This window comes from Helianthus annuus, chromosome 6, assembly GCF_002127325.2.
Source record: "Helianthus annuus cultivar XRQ/B chromosome 6, HanXRQr2.0-SUNRISE, whole genome shotgun sequence".
NCBI lineage: Eukaryota > Viridiplantae > Streptophyta > Magnoliopsida > Asterales > Asteraceae > Helianthus > Helianthus annuus.
Window position 1 is genome coordinate 81,656,135 of NC_035438.2, and position 23,263 is coordinate 81,679,397.

General features: G+C 45.1%; 3 protein-coding genes across 3 annotated transcripts; 2 read left to right on the forward strand and 1 right to left on the reverse strand.

The window, feature by feature from the left end:
* Nucleotides 1-1,945: 1,945 nt before the first annotated feature.
* LOC110944881 lies at nucleotides 1,946-4,263 on the forward strand. Its single transcript, XM_022186528.2, has 5 exons — nucleotides 1,946-2,273; nucleotides 2,342-3,522; nucleotides 3,607-3,771; nucleotides 3,839-4,135; nucleotides 4,246-4,263. The coding sequence occupies exons 2-5, from the start codon at nucleotides 2,398-2,400 to the stop codon at nucleotides 4,261-4,263; spliced, it is 1,605 nt and encodes a 534-aa protein (XP_022042220.2). The 5' UTR covers nucleotides 1,946-2,273; nucleotides 2,342-2,397.
* Nucleotides 4,264-11,263: 7,000 nt separating this feature from the next.
* On the reverse strand, nucleotides 11,264-11,843 carry LOC110944882. Its single transcript, XM_022186529.1, has 2 exons — nucleotides 11,721-11,843; nucleotides 11,264-11,626 (listed from the first exon to the last, which is right to left on the reverse strand). The coding sequence occupies exons 1-2, from the start codon at nucleotides 11,841-11,843 to the stop codon at nucleotides 11,264-11,266; spliced, it is 486 nt and encodes a 161-aa protein (XP_022042221.1).
* A 1,838-nt stretch (nucleotides 11,844-13,681) lies between these two features.
* LOC110864082 (non-specific lipid-transfer protein 1) lies at nucleotides 13,682-14,651 on the forward strand. Its single transcript, XM_022113203.2, has 2 exons — nucleotides 13,682-14,095; nucleotides 14,494-14,651. The coding sequence occupies exons 1-2, from the start codon at nucleotides 13,734-13,736 to the stop codon at nucleotides 14,501-14,503; spliced, it is 372 nt and encodes a 123-aa protein (XP_021968895.1). The 5' UTR covers nucleotides 13,682-13,733; the 3' UTR covers nucleotides 14,504-14,651.
* The last annotated feature ends 8,612 nt before the right edge of the window (nucleotides 14,652-23,263 follow it).

Here is a 23,263-nt window from a genome sequence, read left to right on the forward strand (position 1 = left end):
TATTTATAGCCGAGGAGTGAAGGAGGAGATTGATGGATGGGCTGACGACGAGCTGCACCGTTGCAGGTGTGTCAGTCTCGCCGGCCGTGGGGGTTACGCCACGTCAGCCCATTGCTTTAATAGCTCTGACAGGGGACTGTCGCCGGCGCCACTTGCCTCGTGGTGTCAGCCACTTGCCTGGCGTGTCAGTCCACTTGCTGGATATGCAGGGTGCGGTGCAAGCCGCATCGCTGCATGCGGTAACGTCTGAAGTTACCGCGTCTCCTACTTGTGATCAAGAAATACGCGAGATGCGGTGTTGGCCGCATCATCGTATGTGGAGACTATTTGCTCGCTTCCCTTGTCGTGACGAAAATGGCCATATGATGCGGTGCCAGCCGCATCGATATGTTCATCTTCTTTCGTACCTGGGTCAAGCTATTCCTCTTCGAACCGAATGGGTTCGAAGGATGTGACCGCATGGGTGCGGTTTGCTTACTGGTAGGGGTTTGTTTGATGCGGGTAATGGTCGTTTTGGGACCATACCCCTTCAAGTCCCCCCAGTCTAGTGTTGCTCCCTTGTGCAAGTTGCACGTGGGAGGAGTACTGGACTTATAGTGTAGGAAGGTAGTGTGGCAGTCTGGAGAAAATTTTAGGCCAGATCAACCTGGTGATCTGGTAAAAAATCCGGCTATGCCTCTTCCGTACCGGTGAAGGGGTTTCGCTTGATGCGAAATTCTCAGCCGTTGCATGTCATCAGGTGGGTTGCCACCTGTTGCTGTGTTGAAGGCCTGTTAGAGACCTTCATAGTAATGTTGCACAAACTTCGAACCAACCTCTTTGATGGTGGTTCGAAGGTTTGCACATATTTTGGACCTCTTGGAGGTGGTTTCTTCTTCGAACCATTTGCCAGAATGGTGCACGAAGAAGAAAAGAAAGACTTGGAAACCGACCTTTGCGGTCGGGTTTGAAAGTTTTGGATGTTGTGTTAGAACTTTGCTCAAGTTCTATGTTCAGCATCCTCTGATGAGATGACCATCCCTTTTTGGTGGGGTGTTCATCTTTGTCTTGATAGCTCTCAAGTAACCGTACGTTCTTTGCGGTTACTTCGTTGCGTCATTGTTGGCCGTGTTTGTTGTGGAAATCTTGGAGTGGTACAAGGTCCACATTTCTCAAGTGAGTCCGTTTGGGATGATTCGGATTCGTAACTTTGAGTTTACCTTCCGTGCTCTTGGCATAGAGCCTACCGTTGGAGACTTCCGACGGTTTTATCAGATGACAGTGTCCATGGGGTTCTTTTCTTTCCGTCTACGAGACGGTACCCCAAAGCTGATGACTCCCCCTAAGGGGATGACGATGTGGAAGAAGAAGTTCTTCTACATCAAGTCTGCTGCCCTTGCTGTGGATATGACGTTTCGGAATGTGACCGAGACGATCATAGCAGAGACCATTGCGATGCCCAGTTTGAAGTCAGTGCAATGGTTCCCACAACTGCAGACTATTGAGTCTGTGAAGTTGACCAACACGCAACTATGGCTGTTGCGTATGATGTTGAGGAGGGGCAAGAACTCGAAACCCGTGGTGCGGGAAAAGAGCGGTGGTACGTACTTTTTGTTTCGTTACGTTCTTTATCCTTACATGTGTTGCTGACCTTTGTCTACTATCAGAAGATGCTCCCGCATGGAGGATGTTTGCTCCGGATTTCGAGGGTACGGTTGAGACCGTAGTTTGTGCGGATGGTGAACAGGATCACAACACTATCATCCGTAGTAACTTCCGGGTGCCTACTGCGGCTGCACTGGCAGTTGAGTTGCCAGTAGGCAAAGGTATACTATCGAAGCTTGCTACTTGTGTTGATCATGTTGTGTTATTGACGTATTGATTCCATGCAGGTGATCTTGGGGCCTTGGGGGACCCTGAAGCGAAAGGTGTGCCTAAGAGGCAAACTGTGAAGGGCGTGCGCTTTCGCCAAAAGAAGATAAAGGAGGTCACTACTGTGCCTCATCTGGTGCCGCAGGCAGCAGGTATCTCTCATTCCTCTTTTCGTCGACACAAGGATTATGTGATAGTGTCTGATACCCTTGAGGGTTTGAGTATAGCCGCGGAGTCACGTTCTGGTGCTGCGAAGAAGCAGGCAGAAGAAGTGGCTGCGGGGGGGACAGCTGCGGGTCCCCCTGTGATTGGTGAAAAGAGGAATCTAGAGCAGAAAGCTGCTGGTGGTGTTGAAACCAAACGTCGGAGGCTAGTAACCAAAAGGTCTGCTCCGGCGCAGAAGAAACCTGCGGTTGTCGTTGGTAAGTGTAGGCTATCTAGTGTTAACTGTTGTGTAACTGATTTTGATAGCTATTTCACTTTTTTGCAGAGCGTCAAGATGAAGATTTTTCTATCTTCGATGCTCCGGAGTCCCCTCCGCGTGCCATGGATGCGGGTGGAGCGGAGGTGCCATCGACTCCTCCCGTCAAGGTGGTACCTGAGTCAACCGTGCAGAAGGAGGGTACCGCAGAGAATGCTGCGGCCCAGATATTTGATACTGTCGACTCGTCCAACAACCTGATCTCTCCCAATGAGGGAGACGATTTGAGTTTGCGGTTCACTGCTACCGGGAGGCAACATTCTGATGCTGAACCGCAAAAAACTGGCGATGAAGCGCGGCAGCACGATGCTGGGCCGCAGAAGTCTGCGGTTGATAAGGGTACCAGTTCGTCGGCCGATGGTGCGGGGTATGACGGGCCTCCAATTCAGCCTGGGGAGTCTGAATTGGAGTATTACTACCGCACCTACTCCCAGGATCGCGGTACGCTATACCATCGACCCCCCTGGACTGTATTGCAGGGGGATGACATTGCTAACGACCCTGCGGCCTGCAGGGAGATCCTGGGCGGTCTTGGGACCCCCTTTGAAGTTGAGCGGGCTAGTACCGCACCGCGGGAGCTGCGTATAAACCAGCTCTCGACCATGTTGGTAGGGACTTCCATTGTGGCTAATGCCATTTTGGAAGATTATAAGGTGCTGGGCCGCCGCGAGGAAGATGCTGCTCGCATGCGGGCAGAAGCGGAAAAGCTGGTCCAGGCTGCCCGCGCGGGTGCGGAGCAGCTTGAGAAGGATAAAGCTGCTTTTGAGAAGCAGAAGCAGACTTCGGAATGGGCTGCCGCTGCCCAGCTAAAACAGGTGCGTTCCCTTGCTAAACTCCTTGCTGATGAGCGTAAGCGTTGGGAGGAAATTTCATCCAACGAGCGCAAGAAGTGGAACGAGTCTTGGGCTAAGCAGAACAATCTTCTGTTTCATACTCGGCAGGAGCTAGCAAATGCCAAGGCGGCAAATGTTGCCTTGGGCAATGAAAAAGCTGCGGCTGAGGCCGCATCAGCTAAAGCGCTGCAGGCAAAGGATGAGGCCTTGAAGGCGCTGGAAGAGGCCAAAGTGGCCGGGGCTCGTGCCTCAAAGGCCCTTGAAGAGGCCGCGGAGAAAGAGAGCCGTTCTTCCAAGGCTCTGGAAGAGCTGAATGCGGAGCGCATTCGTTTGGATAAGGTTGTTTCCAGCCTTCAGGTATGTTTCGTTGCCGCTGTTTTATATTTCCTTTATTGTTTTGAAAATATTTGCCGAGTAAACTGTTTGCTGTTCTTGTAACAGGCTGAGGTGCAGGCGCGGGGGGTCGCGGTTACGGACCTTACTGCCCGTGTGTCTGCTGCGGAGCAGCGGGCTGACGCTGCTGTTGAGGCCAAGGATGCCTTGGTGTCCTCTTTTAACCAACTGGAAGCTGACCGTGAGTGGTTGCGGACTCACGGCATCGCGCGTGTAAGTATCCCTTGCCTTTATATTGGCGTGGATTAGTATTGCAAGACTTATGATTCTTTTATTGCAGATTGTCGAGGCCATAATGAATGCCCCTGAGACCTCATCAGGTTTGGACCTGGTTAAGGAACGTGCGCGTGATGCGGGCTTCAAGGCTGGTTTTAACCGCTGCATTGGGCACATCAATGTACTATCCGCAGGCGGTTATACCGATCAGGCATCCGGGTTCCGGGATGTAGATACCGAGGGTCGTCTGAAAGCGGCCGTAGCCTCCTTTTATGACACGCCCCTTGCCTGTGTAGGGGAGCTGGACGAGTGCTTGGAGGTTGCGGACTATGTTGACCGCTTACGGATGCTCTACCCTGATGTGGAAGAGGAAGAACCCGCTGGTGGTGCCGGAGAAGATGCGGGGACCAGCGGTACAAAATAGGGTTTAGGTTGGCGAGTGTGCCTCCTTTTTGTATTCCTCTTGTATAGAATAGGAACTTTATGTAAATTCCGTAAGCATCATGTAGATACTTGAATTTTTTGAATATAAAGTTTCTTTGTTCAGTTTGTACAAGTGTTTTTAATTCTTGCATGTCTGAACATATGCATGCGTAGCTTTACCCATTTATGAACGGGGTCAAGTATGCTCCATACTTTTGTTGTATGTGTATGCATCAATTCTGTTAATTACCGTGTCAGGGTTTTAGAATTGCTTTAAGCTTTGTAAAAGCTTATATTACCGGAACTCTACCCATTTGTGAATGGGGTCGAGTGTACTCCATACCTTTGTCGTATGAGTCCGCGTCAATTCCATTGTTTGCCTTTTTGGGGCTCAGGAATTGTGTTTTAACAAAAACTTGTGTATCCGGCCGGATAAAACATGCAAGTCTGTTTGTCTTTTGCTGGCCTATTACAATATTTGTGTGTGGTTACCACTTTGTATGGGTATCATGAATGAAGATTTTGCCAATCTGTTTTTGGGATACCGCAAAGTGGAACACGCATTTGTAATAGTAATAACAAACAATAATGTAGAAAATTGCTTATTTATTTATTTGCAAATGGCCTGCGGCCCAATAGGTTACATAGAGAGTGTAGGAACATAGCTTACATATAGCAGCGTCTAAGCTGTTGTGCGTTCCATGTTCTGGCGATAGGTTCGCCCTCTAGTGTTTGTAACCTGTATGCGCCCTTCCCTAAGACCTCGCTGATGAGGTAGGGTCCTTCCCACTTGGGGGCAAGTTTTCCTGGGCGCTCGGCGTTAGATGCCTCGTTGTCACGTAGGACGTAGTCTCCTGGAGTGAAAGTACAAACGCGGACTCGCGCGTTGTAATATTTTTCCAGTTTGGATTTGTATTTGGCCTCGTTGATGGCGGCGTTCTCGCGCCTTTCTTCTAGGAGGTCCAAATCGAGCCTACGTTCCCTGTTGTTGTCTAGCTTTTCGATAGCCAACATTCGAGGAGATGGGAGGCCCATTTCTGCGGGTATCACCGCTTCAGACCCGTAGACGAGGCTGAAAGGTGTTTCCCCATTGCTTGTTTTTGGGCTAGTGCGGTGAGCCCATAAGATGCTTGGGAGTTCATCGACCCAGCCACGCCTGGCTGTTCCCAATCGTGCTTTGATTCCTTCGACTAAGCCTTTATTTATACTCTCGACTTGGCCGTTCCCTTGTGGGTGTGCGACTGACGAGAATATGTGTTTGATGTTCAGCTCTTCTAGCCATTGTTGGAATTCGTCGGCAGCGAAGTTGGTGCCGTTATCGGTAACAATGTACATTGGTAAACCGAAACGGCAGATGATGTGTTCCCAAATGAACTTTCTTGTTATCATAGCAGTGGTTGAAGCGAGTGGTTTCGCCTCTACCCATTTTGTGAAGTAATCAACCGCCACTATGATAAATTTAACTGCACCTGGTGCGTCCGGGAATGGTCCCACTACGTCGATCGCCCATTTTTGAAAAGGCCATGCAGTAGTGACGGGGACCAGATTGTTTTTTGGCCGCAAAGTTTTTGGTGCATGGCGCTGGCAGTCCATGCATTTGCGTAATTCTTTGACGGCGTCCAGGTGCATGCCGGGCCAGTAATACCCGGCATTCATGATTTTTGCCACGACCATGCGTGGTCCGGCATGTATGCCGCATATGCCCTCATGTATCTCTCGGATAAGGTATGTGGCATCTTGTGGATTAACGCATCGGAGGAGCGGTCCGAGGTATGACTTTCGGTATAAGATACCGTCTCCCATTTGATAGTGGCACGCTTTGTATTGCAACTTACGTGCCTCTGTTTTGCTCTCGGGAGTCACACCTGACTGAAGGTATGCGATAATTGGTGTCATCCATGACGTTGTTCCGTATTGGATGACACTGACCTGGCGTAGAGGAACCGAAGGATTTTGCAGAATCTCGATACGTACCTCCTTTGCCAAGTGTTGGAAGCTGGTGGATGCAAGTTTTGATAGTGCATCCGCAGATTTGTTTTCGCTTCGATTAATGTGTCGAATATTGAATGAAGCGAATTTGGATTTTAGCTGCAGGGCTTGCTCGAGGTAGAGGATCATGATATCCCCTTTGGCGGCATAGTCGCCGCGTACCTGGCCCGCAACTAACAAGGAATCGACGTGCGCTTCCAGATGTTGCACGCCGATTTTGACTGCTAAACGTAGCCCGGCTAATAGTGCTTCATATTCTGCCTCATTGTTGGTGCTTTTAAAATTGAGGCGGATGGCATATGTAAGTTCTTGGCCGTCAGGGCTGACGAGTCGCAGACCTGCGCCCGCGCCGTCCTCGTTGGACGCACCATCGGTAAATAGTGCCCATACTTCTGAGGAGGGTGGTGGGGGCGCAGGATTTTGGGATTCTTCGCATTCTTGGATGCGATCCGCTGGTACTTCAGCGGCGAAATCAGCTAAGATTTGGCCTTTGATGGCAGGGCGCGGTTTGTAATGTATTGTATGTGCGCCCAGCTCAATTGCCCATTTTGCTAATCTCCCAGAGATGTCGGGTTTGGACAGGATCGGGCCGATCCTGTAATTGGTTAGCACTGTGATGATGTGGTTTAGGAAGTAGCGTCGTAACCGTCTTGAAGCATGTACCAGTGCTAGTACCAATTTTTCCATTATCGAGTATCTCGTCTCCGGGTCGTTGAGCATTTTGCTGATATAATAGATGGGTGTTTGAACCCCCGCTCGTTCCACTATTAACACCGCGCCCACTGCGTTGTCTGCAGCGGATAGATATAAGATGAGTGGCTCATCTTTGCATGGTGCGGTTAGTGTTGGGAGTTGTATCAAACACTCCTTCATTTCCTGGAAGGCCTTTTCGGCCTCTGTGGTCCACTGGAATTGTTCTTTCTTTGAACAGCTTCGCAGGGTCTTGATGAAAGGGTATGACTTGGCTGCGTGGTTAGCCAAGAACCTGTTGAGTGCTGCCAGCCTTCCGGCCAGGCGTTGCATATCTTTCATCGATGCAGGCGATGGCATGCGCTCGATCGCCTGCACTTTTTCCGGGTTTACCTTGAATCCATCTTTGGTGACGATGAACCCAAGGAATTTGCCTTCTTCCATTCCAAACGAGCATTTCCCTGGATTGAGCTTCATGTTGACGCCTCGCAGAGTTTGGAATGTTCTTTCTATATCAGTGAGCATGGTATCTTCCTCCATGCTCATGACGACCAGGTCGTCCATATAGATTTCGACACTCTTGCTTATTTGACCGCGGAAAGTGTCGTTCATCAGTTTCTGGTAGGTTGAGCCCGCGTTGCGCAACCCGAACGGCATTTTTGTATAGCAGTAATTTCCGGTTGGGGTCCGGAATGCCGTTTTGTCTTCATCCTCAAGTGCCATTTGTACCTGGTGGTACCCTTTGTAGCAATCGAGGAAACACTTCCACCTAAACGGTGCGAGGTTATCGACCTTTTCGTCGATTTCTGGAAGCGCGTAACAATCCTTGGGGCAGGCCTTGTTGAGGTCCTTATAATCGACGCACATGCGCCAGCCCCCGGATGGTTTTTCTACCATGACAGGGTTGGACAACCAGGTCTGGTACTTGACTTCCCGCAGTATACCTGCGGAGAGCAGTTCTTCGATCTGCTCTTGCATCGCCTGATTTTTAGCTGACCCAAGGTGGCGTTGGCCTTGGATCACTGGTTTGATACCTGGTTTGGTATTCAAAAAGTGTTGCGCTATTTCACGTGGGACCCCTGTCATGTCTGCGGGGGTCCACGCGAAAATGTCTTGGTTCCTGAAGAGGAGCTCCTTCAGGTGCGCTCTGGTGGTCGAGGATAAGGCATGACCCAATGTGACCTTCTGTTCCGGATGCGTTGGGTTGAGAACCCATTTCTCCGGTTGGTCGACGGGGGTGGGCCTTGCGACCTTCGTCGGACGTGCTTCGTCCGTCATCATGACGTCCTTGCGGGCGTAGATGATTGCAACTCCCGATGCGGTCGGGAAACCAACCGCGGAGTGGGGGACGGATGTGATCATATTGAAATCTCCTTGGGATTCTCTCCCAAGGAGGACGTCATAGTTGGAGGTGTGGGGTAAAACCATGAAGTTAACCTCCTCTGTCCGCGTGTGTTTACCATTGGTAAGACGCACGGGAAATGTAATTTGACCTAGGGGGAAGACTGTTTCCCCTGCGAATCCGGCCAGCGGGTAATCTACGGCTTGCAACCGATCTTTGTCCTCTTGGTCAAATTGATTGAAGCATTGCTCGTAGATTATATCGGATGTACTGCCCGGGTCGATGAACAGACGCTCGGTGCAGTAATGGGCCAGCTGGCCTGAAATGACGACGGCGCGTCTGTCACGCGGTCCGCCTCGGACTTTTGGGAAGACGACTTGTTCGTCTTTCCAATCATTGTCCGGTCTTCGTGCCGCTTTGCGCGGCCTACCCTTGCCTCCGTAGATCATGTGGGTGGAAGCCACGTACATGGCTTTCTTTCCGGAGGAGGTACCTTCGTTGTGAGGGGTGATATGCTTGGTGGGCTTTTGTCCACCTGGTAAAAGGTGTTGCAGTTTCCCCTCTTTCAACGCCCGCTCAATCTCCAGCCGGAGACTGATGCAGTTGTTGGTGGTGTGGCCCGAGTCCTTGTGGTACTCACAGTATAGTGTGAGGTCCTGACTTTTCTTGGACTTCATTGGTTGGGCCGGTCGCAAGAATTGTGGGTCCGCGAGGAGGACCTCCCTTGGCGACTGGTTGATCTCGGTCCATTTGCGGTCCCGAGATTCTTTTCTTGGTGCCCGAGTGTCTCGGGCAGGGTTGTAGGATTGCGGGTCAAACGTGTTGGGTTGTGGGAAATACGGTTTAGTAATATCCCGATTTCCTGCATCCCGGTTTCGTTTGTTGTTACGTTTGGACCCTTGGTGGGATGTTTCGGCTTGGGGCTTTGCCTTTTTGACGTGCGGTTCGAGTGACCGCTGTGTCTGGGCGTATGTCTTGACTGCGGTCATGACATCCTCCCATTTTTTAGGCAAACCCTCCTTGCCAGAGATGGTCATGACCATCTCTCTGTCTTTGACGGCCCGGATAAAATGGTTTCGCGCCATTTGGTCCGCCACGTCGCCTATTTCTAGGCATTCTTTATTGTAACGGATGACGAATGCCTCGAGCGATTCGTCATCCCTTCGCCAGATGTTCATGACGTCCAACGAATCGCGTTCGTGGCGTCGCTGTTGGCTAAAGTGGGCGAGGAACTTGGCGCGCAAGTCCTCGAAAGAATCCAGTGATCCCACTGGCAAAGAATCAAACCATGCCCTGGCCAGACCGATAAGGGTCTGGGGGAAAAAATTGCACCAGGTGGGTTCGTCCCACCTGCCATTGACGCCTGCACCTGTGAAGATGTTCATGTGGTCGTCCGGGTCGGTCGAGCCACTGTATTTCCCAATGTTGACTGGGAATTTTGTCGTTGTGATATCGGCGTTGGCGATGTGCGGGACGAATTTTGAATTTTCGGCCGCGGCCCTTGGCCTGTATGGTTCGTGCACAGGGCGCTTCGCCGCCCTGAGGTATGTAGTGCGGGGGTGACTGGGAGGAACATAGTTGCGTCCCCCCGGTCTGCTGTTGGTGTCGTGAGACTCCCCGCGGTAGGTTTGATCGTCAGGGTCGGTATGACCGTACCCTTCCGTGTAAGGTTGCGGGCCCAATCGGCTCTGGATGCCTGGGCCGCGCCTGGAGGCTGACCGCCTCCTATCTTCTCCATAGGGGCCCAGGCGGGTATGCACTGGCCCTCTGGAGCGGGACTCATATGAGGAAGTACCCTCATTGAGTGTATGGACCGAACAGTAAGATGATCCACGGTCGTCATGTCGGCTTCTGGAAGCCGGACGTGAGTGTAACCTGCCATCATATTGGAGTATACGGTTGGCAGGTGTGTGTTGTATTGGAGTAGGCCCAGCTTGTACGTTTGCTTCCGTACAAGCGCGGTTGTAAGCCGCTATCAGCAGGTCAGTCTGCTGTTGGTACCAGGAGTGTAAGTCCACGCCTGGTGGGAGCACAGTTGGGGCCTGTGATAAGTCGTGTCCGAACGCAAAGGATGGGATCCTTTGGGTGGACGTGCCAATGTGTCCGGGTTGGGGGGTCGAAGGGTGGACCCCTGTTGGGACCGGGGGATTTGGGCTATCCGCATTGGTGTTTTGGTTATCAGTCATGATCTTGAGAGGGAGAGGGATGGATTAAAAAGTGCTAAGAGTAGCGGTGGGCGCCAATGATGAAACAATGGTTAACCGGGCAGGGTTAACACACTGGTCTCGTCAAGAAGGGTTAATCCCTTCCTCTCGGAGATCGCTGGCTGGGTCACCGGTGGATGATCTCCTGCACAAGGAAACAAGCCGTGACTCGTAACAAGGAGGATGGAGTGGGGGGTGCTCCTTGTTACCACTCTCCGGCGTGAGAATCAGTAGTTTGCTTGGGAAGCAAAGCAAGATAATGTAGTAGTGAGAGAGTTGTGTAGAGATACCTCAAACCTGGTTTGGGGTCGGTATTTATAGCCGAGGAGTGAAGGAGGAGATTGATGGATGGGCTGACGACGAGCTGCACCGTTGCAGGTGTGTCAGTCTCGCCGGCCGTGGGGGTTACGCCACGTCAGCCCATTGCTTTAATAGCTCTGACAGGGGACTGTCGCCGGCGCCACTTGCCTCGTGGTGTCAGCCACTTGCCTGGCGTGTCAGTCCACTTGCTGGATATGCAGGGTGCGGTGCAAGCCGCATCGCTGCATGCGGTAACGTCTGAAGTTACCGCGTCTCCTACTTGTGATCAAGAAATACGCGAGATGCGGTGTTGGCCGCATCATCGTATGTGGAGACTATTTGCTCGCTTCCCTTGTCGTGACGAAAATGGCCATATGATGCGGTGCCAGCCGCATCGATATGTTCATCTTCTTTCGTACCTGGGTCAAGCTATTCCTCTTCGAACCGAATGGGTTCGAAGGATGTGACCGCATGGGTGCGGTTTGCTTACTGGTAGGGGTTTGTTTGATGCGGGTAATGGTCGTTTTGGGACCATACCCCTTCAACGTTCAATGTCTTTTCTTGCAGCTTCTTGACGCTTGGCGAATTTTTTCCTTTTTTCGTCCTCGGGATATGCAATAGTCTTGACAATTGTAGAGTAAGACGGATATATTCTGTCAGCAAGATAATACTCGCGTCTATACTCAACCCCAGAAACTGAAAAACTGGTGTCCGGACCGGTTCCATTAACGACATCGCTAAAGATCGCCGATTGGTAAAGCACGTTGAGGTCGTCAAGTGAACCGGAGAGACCAAAGAAAGCATGCCAGATCCACAAATCTTGAGATGCCACGGCCTCAAGTATTAAGGTTGGATGACCGTGGTCGCCTCGCGTATATTGGCCTCGCCACGCATTCGGGCAGTTCTGCCACGATCAATGCATACAATCAATGCTACCGAGCATTCCCGGAAACCCATGTCGTGCTTCATGAGCTTGGTACAACTGTTGAACATCATACGCGTTTGGTTTCCGCAAATATTTTTTTGCAATACAATTTCACCATATTTTCGCAAAACCGATACAAACATTCCCGCGTAGTTCTTTCCGACATCTGTAAGTACTCGTCTAAAGCGCCGGCCATTGTCCCGTACGCCAGTTGGCGAATGGTCGCAGTACACTTTTGTAACGTGGTGAACCCTTAAATATTTAAATTGAACCCAAAATAAATAATAATAATAATAATAATAATAATACCATTTTATTAACTTATTAGCTAAAATAAACATTGATAATAAATAGCATTAATTTCTTATTCTTTTTTTGTCTAAGGCCATAGGGTATGCTTTTACGCCCCGTAACTACACATAGGCGCCATGTCACCCACTTTAACCTCTTTCACTTCACCTCACACCAAGGAAATGATTTAACACACATTAACGCCCCTTAAATTAATTAAAATACATATTTATAGCATGTTGTGTGTGTGCAAATTTCCCAATGTTTGATTCCCTACCTTTCTCCTTTTTAACTCCTTAACACGTTAAGCTTTTAATACCCCTTAACATCCCACAGGAACGGTATGACAGACCTTAATGGATGCCAACTAAGATTAATGCCTATGAGCGTTAGAGTATACCAAACGGCCTAAGTTAACATGTTAACCAATGAAGGTTTTAACGCTTTTTAACATGTGGAGGAAGTAGTTTGAAAGACATGTTAACTTGTCATGCCATCTTTAACATTGATTAAGTTAGAGTACATTCCAAGGCCTTAGGCCTTTGACTATTCAAAATAGGTTCTTAATATCTATCAATGTAATTTAATTAATATACACCTTTTTCTTTAAACTTTGTTTATTTTTTTTCGTTTCACACTAGATTCTTTATTTGTGTTTCTATCTTATTCATAAACACTTATTATAATTTTTTAGCTCAATTTATTGCATTCACAAAATTATATTTAAAGATGAAGAGTGAATCTCAATACTTAGAGAACTAGTGTAGATTCTTTAAATATTCTCTCTATTTTAGAGATGCCGTTAAAGAGTATAAATGAAAGAAACCTTTATATTTTTTCTATAATTTTAAGAAAATGTTTATATAAAGAACCGGAGGTGAATAGCTAAATTTGTCATCCACAATAGTTAATATAACTTGATTAACCATTTTAAGATAAAATAATGTATTTTAATTTTTATATGTAATAACACATGCTCTTGGCGACCTTGCATAATTGGTGCTAACAATCAACTCTTTTCTGTTGCTTTCACACAAAGATCATTCATGCTATAGAAAGTACCGTGTCTGGAGGGTACAGAAATGGTGCAAATATTTTAAATAAAACATTACTATTACTATTTATTATTTATAGAAATGGTGCAAATATTTAAATAAAACATTACTATTTATTATTTAAAATATCATAACATCATTGAAGTAACTTTTAGATATTTTTCTTTCTAGATGAATGTGTGAGCAAAAGTAAATATATGACAACTGTTGGCATATAACATGACCAAAGACTTTATTTATGTCTAACATAATTACAAATGTAAGTCACACAAAAAAAAAAAATAATAACTAATTCTATGATTTTCTATCAATAAGTACTAGTTCTGAAATATTTTATACCACAATACAAGTTATGTGTATATTTGAAAAATATAAAAATATTATTTTTAACTCTTTTGGCTATTAACACTTTGAAGGGATGCCATCTATTATTTTTAGCCTAAATTTATCAAATAGAAAAAAAAAATTAAAAGGCCTAAGAAGTGGTGAAAATCAAGAGATTCATCTTAACACGTTCAAGGTTCAAGCCAAAAATGCCTATTAATATATGTGAAGTTTAAGAAATGTATATAAAATCTAAAAAAAAATCATATTTATATAACTATAAGCAGATTTTATTTAATAAAGAATTAAGGATCACATTTGCTAACTTTTGCCATATTACACTCTATATAAACCCACCAAATGACTCCCAACATTATCAATTCTCAATTTCTCTACAAACCAACTAGTGAGAAGCAATGGCTAGAGCAGAACTCGTTGGTAAGGTGGCAGTAGTGGTGGCAGTGGTCTTCTACTGCCTAGTGGTGGTTGCACCATATGTGGTGGAAGGTGCACTTACATGTGAGCAGGTGGTTAGTGACCTCGCGCCCTGTGGAACCTACCTAATCAACGGAGGCACGGTATCAACAGATTGTTGTAACGGTGTTAAGTCACTAAATGGTGCCGCTACTACCACGGATGACCGTCAGACGGTTTGCAAATGCACTGAACAAACCGCCACAACGCTCCCTGGAGTTAAAATTGAAAATGTTCGAAGCCTTCCTGGCAAATGCGGCCTCAACATTGATTTTGACATCAGTCTTGATACCGATTGCTCAAAGTACATTTTTTCCAAGATTGCTATTTATGATCTAACTGCTACATTAAATACATGCAAAACAACACTTTAATTAATACTAGGAGACATATATTATCCTACTAAAAGTACTTTTAGTTACTAAATGACATTTGTCATTTCGCACAATAGTATATTGGTATGTTTTCTCACCTAAAAATCAAGAGTTCGAGTCCTGCTATGGATCGTGGACTAGAATTACCGAATTAGGAGTAGATTGAATGGATGTGTGAGTTGTCGTTCTAAAAAGTTACTTTTAGGTATGAACTATTAGATTTTCTTTTTCGGCACAATGATTAATTACATGTTTTTAGGAATAATTGTATGTGAGGAGTATATTTATATATGAAATAATTTAATTATACATGGAAATGTGTGTGCAGGGTGCATTGAGGAAATGGATATCGGATGCGGCTGAAGCAAGACATACAACCCATTATCAAAAAGTAAAATAATAGTTGACTGATCATAAGGTTATGGTTAAGTTACAAATAATGTATGTATGTGTTCAGCTTCTTTAATGAAAAAAAGTTTTATGATCGAATTTAATTATTACTTTAATTAACATCGCATGAGTATTCAGTTAATATAGTTACGTGTATATTTAATAAAAATATAAAAATCATAAATTTTATACACGTTTTTCACAAGTTGTGAGAGAGCCTATTCGAAAGTAAAATAAGTATAAAATCTTAAGAGAAAATTGCATAAAAGGTTCTTTAAATTTCACTAGTCTTGCTGGTTTCAGCCTTAATCTTTAAAAGTTGCCAAAACCATCCTTTAAAATTAATTTTGTTGTTGGTTTCATCCTTTATCACTAACCCAGTTAATAATTCTTGTTAAATTGCCTCACATGCATAGCATGTGAGGGTAACACCGTCTTTTCATGCCTTTTATGTTATTAAACCCTAATAAATTCCCAGACCCACCCACTTCATCATCAGTTCATTCTTCTTCTTTCTTCAACCTAACCCAGGAACCACTATTAGGTTAGATGTGGAACCACCATCAAAGCCTAGTGAGACTACAAGAAAATTCAAAAGAATCTACATTTGTCTTGGTTCACTAAAGAGGAAGAACGAACTTATGATGAAGTGAGTGGGTCTGTGATTTTATTAAGGTATTAATCACATAAAAGGCATGAAAAGACGGTTTAAGATGAAACCAGCAACAAAATTAATCTTGAAGGATAATTTTGGCAACTTTTAAATATTAAGGCTGAAACCAGCAAGATTGGTGAAACTTAAAGGACGTTTTGTGCAATTTTCTCAAAACTTAAGCTCATATTTCCCCAGAGTTCTACTACAAACCATCAATATACAACAACCGTTTCATGGTGAAATCCCTGTACCCTAATGTGTAGCAGTCATTTAAACCAACAAAAATCTTATGTGCATACAATACCTAATGTATTTTCTATGTAATTTCCCTTTGGGATGTTTAAGTGAATCCTCGATGAATAGACAACTTATTGATACCTAAATAAAAATCAACGAATGAGACTACATTTAACAATCAACAAACCTTCTGAATTTGATATAATTTCCATTAATTAGCATATATATATATATATATATATATTGTGAGTGCATATGTCTATCGCTTGCGTCAATTACGTATCTTAGCTGAATCAGATGAAACAAGACTGGTGCTGAACAGAGAAAAACATAAAGTTCAAGTGTTATGAATCTCACTCGTATGAATGGACATACTGCCCATTCGTACGAACCCACAAAATTCCTTTGTAAGGCTGGTGAAATGCATTCGTACGAATGCAAGCTATTCGTACAAATGGAGCCCCATTCGTATACACATACGTACGAATGGACACGCACTATATATAGCTAGTGTGTCTTGTTCATTTGTAACTTTTGGGTATTCTTGAGGCGAAGCTCTGCCTGTTTGATTTCTCGGTGTACACACTGTTATATCAGTAGTCGAAATCATATTATAATTACATCTCCGTCTTCTATCCACACACGTGATTGGATTCCGCACATATCATGTGTCGATACGCATTCAACGGTTAACGAATTCAATCCAGATCCTTAATTCACAAGTGGTATCAGAGCGGGTGATTGTTTGCACGGATTGAAAACACGAAGATTCAAGCTTCTACATCAGATTCAGAGCTGATTTCATCTTCTTCATCACACATCTTCTTCTACTCATCTTCTACACTTTATTTTGAGTGAATTTCAATGATTGTCCTTTATCTTTATACCCATTTTCAGGCGTTGTCCTTTATGTTCAAAATTGACGAGTTTTGTCCTTTATGTTTTCATATCATACACGTTTCTCCTTTAGGCCTAACCCAGTTAGTTTTTTAGTTAAATTTGGTCATATGCTTTGCACATGAGGGCATTTTTGTCAATTCAAAGGTTTCAGAAGCTTTGAGCTGTAAATCTGCCGTTGAAATTACCTTTAAATTGACAAAAATGCCCTCTGTGCAAAGCATATGACCAAATTTAACTGAAAAAACTAATTGGGTTAGGCCTAAAGGACAAAACGTGTATGATATGAAAACATAAAAGACAAAACTCGTCAATTTTGAATATAAAGGACAACGCCTGAAAATGGGTATAAAGATAAAGGACAATCCTTGAAATTCACTCCTTTATTTTTAAACTTAATTCTCAGATTCACGAAGATTTCACGGTTAAAATCGACTAATTTTTCAGTATGATGTGCAAAAACCATTTTAATCAATCCTTCAAAGTTTCAGATCAAAATTCTAACAAAATCACCATCAAATCAAAGAAAAACATGACTGTCCGTATTCAGATGTGTATGTATGAATCCACATAGGCCCATTCATACGAATCCACATTATCTGCATTCGTACTGTAACACCCCGTGTTTTCGAATGTCAAAGTCAAAGTCAAAGTCCAAGTCAAGTTTGACTTCTTTGACTGTAATTAGCCTATTTTATGTTTCATTGTTTGTATTATGTGGAGTAAGTGTTGTTTATCAGAGAAATCGAAGTAATCGAATGTTTAATCGATGCGAAACGATTTACGACTGTGAATAGTAGGAAGTAACAATGCGATAAAGTTAATCAATCAATAATCAAGCTAATCGAACCATCAAACGAACTCGAAACTCGAACCATGCGAATTTGTTGTTATATTACGTGTGTGTGTGTGCCTTATGTGTTACCTGTGCGTGCTAACTTTATGTTTTGTGTGGTAATCAATCGAAACTCGAAACTCAATCGAATGCAATCGAAATCGAACCGTGATAGTTAGTGGAGAAGAGATTATGCGAGATATAGATGCTTGTATGTAGATATAGTGGTTGGGATTAAAAGTAATTTGGATAGGAAAGTCTATCGTACTCGTATCGTCTTCAATCGAAATCGAAATATCAGAAATCGTCGCACCAAGCACTCAAGGCAGGCTGTGGATCGATCAGGCTCCTAGCCGATCGAACAGCCCAGCCGATCGGACGGACTGTCCGATCGAGCAGGTTGTCCGATCGGGGTGCCTGGCCGATCGGCCAGCCCTTTCCTCTTTGGGAAGCCTATAAATAGCCATGTCATTGTCATTCTTTCCACTTTTGGAAACCCTCTGACCGACCAGCTCGTGCTCCCCTTCTTTTCTCAGATTTCTTCCGATTTCGGTAAGTTTTCATCCTAAATCTTGTACTTTCTTGATCAATACACACTCCTACACCTTTCTATCTTTCAAATCTTGATTTCTAACCGTGAAATCATCAAGATCTAAGTATTCTAGGATGATGTAATCATGGTGTTCTTCAAGAACATCATGTTTTAGCCTCAATCCACCAAGAATCAATTGGATCTAGCCGATTTCCACATAAACAAACTAAGATCTATCACAGATCTGAACATTTACATGGTGTGAATGATTGAAATAAGGATTTCCAACTTTCTTTCAACTCTTTTACACTCAATGCCTTCAAACCGGTAGAAACGGAGCTTGAGCCAACTCACTAATCATTCCAATAGTTGTGAGGTTCAAGATTCGGATTCTATCTACGAGGTTCACCGATTTCGGGCTAGACTATAAACTCCGTTCCGAACCGTTCACCGGCCGGACTTGGGTGATTCCTGTCCGAGCAGAGGAAACTAGTAAGAACGAAGGTGTCATGGTTCAGCTCGTTGTCAAATTACCTCGATATAACATCAAACAATCAGAACAGCCAAGTGTTAGACGAACAGGCCGACCAGGTCAGGATGCTGACCGATCGAACAGGCTGTTCGAACGAACAGCCCAACCGATCGGACATGTCAGCCGATCGGCTAGCATATGGCCCCACACTTTGACAATTTCATGAAGTATGGTATTGAACGAAGTAATGTTCGATCGAACGACTGTTTGGTAACATTACTCTTCGGATCATGAGATACTATGCTTCAACCCTTAATCGATTTTCAACTCGTTCGACGTATTGGAGTGCCACCCGATCGAACATGCTGTCCGATCAGGTGACATCTTGCTGAGGACTTACTACTGAGGTGTCTAACCGATCGGTTAAGCCGGCCGATCGAACGGCCCGTTCGATCGATCGACCTGAAATGTAAGAACATTTCAATGTTCTCAAATACTACAACGAAAACTTCAAAATAACAAGCCATCATACACAAACACATCCTACTCAAAGGAAGAAACAATCCACTCGAACAGTCTAACCGATCGAGCCTACCGGCCGATCGAACAGGCTGTCCGAACGGACTGTCTAACCCAACGAACAACCCGTTCGATCGAACCTACTGTTCAATCGACCAGGTTGTTCGACCCATCATCACTTGTTTCCATTTAACGCGTTACTCATCGTTATGCTATTGAACTATTCAGGCTAACCCTACTCTTAAGCGCTCCCTTCAATCCATCAATCAATCGCTGTGAGTATACTCGAACCCTTTTTGCTTTAGCACTTTTGGGTGTTACATACGTTACTTATCTAAATCACAATCGAACACACTACTCAACTATTTAAACGCTAACCGTTCTGCATGTATTACGTGACTAAATGAATGCTTGTTATTATGTTTACACGTGAAATATTGTCTACCTGCCTTAACGACGTAGTACTATAGTTTGGACTCAACACCCGTTCACACGGGGGTTGTTAAGGACAATTACTTGCATGGATTACGATGGTAATCATGTATTGCGAATTGTCTCAGACAGTCAACCCGCAGTCATTGGTATCGATAGATCCATGTCGATAATTAACATGCTTCGTTTTCCTCTGTGTACGTGCTGGTTATGCGTAAACTATTTCGAACTCTATATGCTATTATCAAACTTGTATGCTCACCTTTACATTTTATGTATTGACTTTATTTTAACGTATGTGACAGGCAATTAGGATGCTTATCTGCTAGGAAGGCGAGCTAGGAATAAGCGTCTAGAGCATAGTTGTCTGTAGATCTTGCAGATCGAGTCTCTAGAAGCATTTGAACAATATTTATATTTTATTTAAATCTGAGTTGTCGAAACAGTATATTTGACTAGATGCTTATCTGTAATAACTTGTTTTATTATTTGGGATACGGTATGGGACGTATTATTTAAACTAAATAGTAATGATAGTTGTTGTGGAAACTTCTGGACAATCTGCTTCGCTCAGTGCCACGCCCCGATGATTCCGCCATCGGTTAGGGTGTGACAGATTGGTATCAGAGCCATAACTATAGGGAATTAGGCAAGACACGACCTAGTCCGGGTCGCTGTCTTAGAGACCTAGACTATAGTTAGGAACCAACAGACCAAGCTTATGTGCTATATCCTGTTATTCTTCACTGTCACTGCACTCGAATTTTCAAACAGAATCAAGCGATTTAGTCAAGATTAGGTGTGAAAACCGCAAACTCTCGACTAAGTTGCTTGGTCAATGCTGATTTTATCAATTCATCAATGATTTCTCCATTAATTTTTCAGAACCAACGTGGAGAATTATACCAAATCAGGAGTGAAATCCATATTTTGATGAATAATCTCCTCAAATTTTTACTAAAACAAGGAAGAAATTGCTAAGCTAGGGTGAAACCCTAACCTTGACAACTTCTTCTGGATTATATTTATCTCACCAAAGCCTCGACGGACTCCAATGACCTGAACTCATGAGTATGACCTAGGGAATGCGTGTTGAATGCCCAAGAGTCGAGGCAGAAACACGAACCTGAAAGTCGAAGTGTGACGACAAGTCTATTGTGAATAGTCGAATCGCTTTGGGTAGTCGACGTCTAATAGCCGCAGACAATCCATTTCTTGATTTTATGTGTTTCGATTCTGAGCCCGCAATTGCATACTCTGATCATTCGTCGATTTTATATGTTTTATGTGTATATATCTGTTATGTGTTTAAATTTTTGGAGGATTATTCGATTTTTGCTATCACTTCAATCGACCCACACAACTCGCATTGCCCTTCCATCTCAAAACAAAGGCAAGTCACTGCAAATCTAGACGAAATTACGCTACGATATGCGCTTATACTATACTCGACATGCTATACGACTATACTATACTACCCGATACGCTATACGCGACCGATATATACGAACGACACGCGAGCTTTGAATGATAGGTTTCTGTATTCTGACAGCCTCTGTAACTGAATGCGTATGTGCTTCTATGTTTCTGTGTCTCTGTGCTTCTGTGTTTTTGTGCTCTACGTGCCTACGTACTTATGTGCTTCTGTGACTACGTGAATCTGTGTTTATGTGCCTATGTGTTTATGTGATACGTGTTTCGACGTGTTCCTGAGCTTTAGTAAGTAGTAGACGTGTGAGGTGAGATTCGATTTGTTGTGTCTGAGAACCCCAACAATGTCTGTTGCAGACCATGTTGTCATCTGGACACCGAACCCCTCTTACCCGCCAAGAAAAGAGAGACAAGCGTCTCGCTGCTATCATTGCCAAGCAAGTTGCAAAAGCTGTGAACGAGGTGTATGAAAACGTCAGCAAATCGTCTGAGGAGTCGCGAACTGAAACTCCTAAGGATGCTAACAAGACTGTTTTCAGCTTCAAACAGTTTAAGGCATGCGGACCAAAAGAGTTTACCAGAGAAGATGGCCATACCGCCATGTTTCAATGGTTTGATTCGGTTGAAGTCACTCTGCGCCAAAGCGGCTATCCTGAAAATCTCCGTACCCTCAATGCGACCGGTGTCTTCCAGTCCCGAGCTCTAGACTGGTGGACGGCCGAACGAAACAAACGCGGGAATGATGCAGCTTATGAGCTGACTTGGGAAGAGCTGAAGGCCATCATGATGGACGAATTCTGCCCTCCCCATGAACTCCAAAAGCCGGAGGACGAGTTTTGGAACATCAAGCAAAAGGACGGAGACAACGCTGCTTTAACTGCTCGCTTCAAGCAGCTTAGCATTATCTGTCCCGATCAAGTCAAGACGCCAGACATGGCTATCAAGAAGTATATTCGAGCTCTACCTGGTTGTGTTGCCGACTTTGTTCATGCCGCCAAGATGTCATCAATCGAAGAGACCTACTTGCTTGCCGCCGAGATCAATGACAAGTGGGTAAAGTCTGGTTTCTGGGATAAGCCATCCAAGTCTCTGCATCAAGCTACTACTGCACCAACCACCGACTCCACTGCTCAGCCATCCAAGTCATCACGCCTAAAGAAGAAGCACAACAACAGCAGCTCTAGCAACAAGAACTGTGCTGTCACAACAACTGCTGCCCCTCTACAAGCTGTACAGGCTCAGCAGCAGTCTCATCACCGACCAGCCCCAGTGACCAATGCACCACCAGCGAAGCGTGCTTACACAGGTCCCCACCCGCTCTGCCCGACGTGCTCATACCATCATCCGGTGGGAATTTCCTGTCGTTTCTGCGCTCACTGCAATCTCTACGGTCATTTCACTGCTAACTATCGCTATGGTCCTCGTCAAGCCCCAGTTCAAGCCATTGCTCAACAAGCTCTACTCCCAGCCCCTCAAGGCCAACCCGCAGCTCTAGCACCCGCGGTCAATGCTCGAGTCTTCTTTGCATGTGGTGACCCTAACCACTTTGCAAACATGTGCCCAAACAGGGTGGTGAAACAAGAACCCCAACAGCAGCAGCAGCAGCCTCAGCAGCAGCAACAAGCAGCCCGTGCCAGAACTTTCAACATCAATGCCCGTCAAGCCCAGGCTGACAACAACGTGATTAATGGTACGTTCCTTGTGAATGGTATTTATGCATCGTGTTTGTTTGATACTGGAGCCGATAACTGTTTTGTGTCATTTGAATTCGAGAAGCTCCTTAGTCGTAAGCGCTCTTATCTCCCCTCGTCATTCGAAGTCGAAGTCGCTACTGGAAGAACTGTCGCCGTTAACTCTGTTCCCCGTGATTGTACTCTCGAGCTCAACAATCACATCTTCCCAATCGACCTTATTCCTATGCAACTCAGAAGCTTCGATGTCATAGTAGGCATGGACTTTCTTCGCGAAAACCATGCTGAAGTTGTGTGTTTTGATAAGATGATTCGATTCTCGCTCGCGAATGGTGATATATTATGTGTGTACGGTGAAACAGCTTCGAAAGGTCTCAAGCTCATGTCAGGCACCCAAGCTAGCAAGTATCTCCGCAAGGAATACAGAGCTTTCTTGGCCAACATTGTAGTAGCGGAGAAGGAAAAGAAAAAGAAGGCCGAAGTCAAAGATGTTCCAGTGGTTCGTGAATTTCCTCAGGTGTTCCCTGATGATCTTCCTGGACTACCGCCAAGTCGTGATATCGACTTTCGTATCGACCTTATTCCTGGAGCTAACCCTGTTGCTAAAGCCCCTTATCGACTCGTGCCATCTGAAATGAGAGAACTTTCGAACCAACTCCAGGAGTTACTTGAAAAAGGCTTTATTCGCCCGAGCACCTCTCCTTGGGGCGCACCAGTCCTTTTCGTTAAAAAGAAGGATGAGTCGTTCAGGATGTGCATCGACTATCGGGAATTGAATAAGTTAACCATCAAGAGCCGTTACCCTTTGCCTCGAATCGATGACTTGTTTGATCAGTTGCAAGGTGCTAAGTGTTTCTCGAAGATCGATCTACGTTCAGGCTATCATCAATTGCGCATCCAAGAGGAAGACATCCCCAAAACCGCTTTTCGAACCCGATATGGCCACTATGAATTCGTTGTTATGCCTTTTGGTTTAACTAACGCACCTGCGGTTTTCATGGATCTGA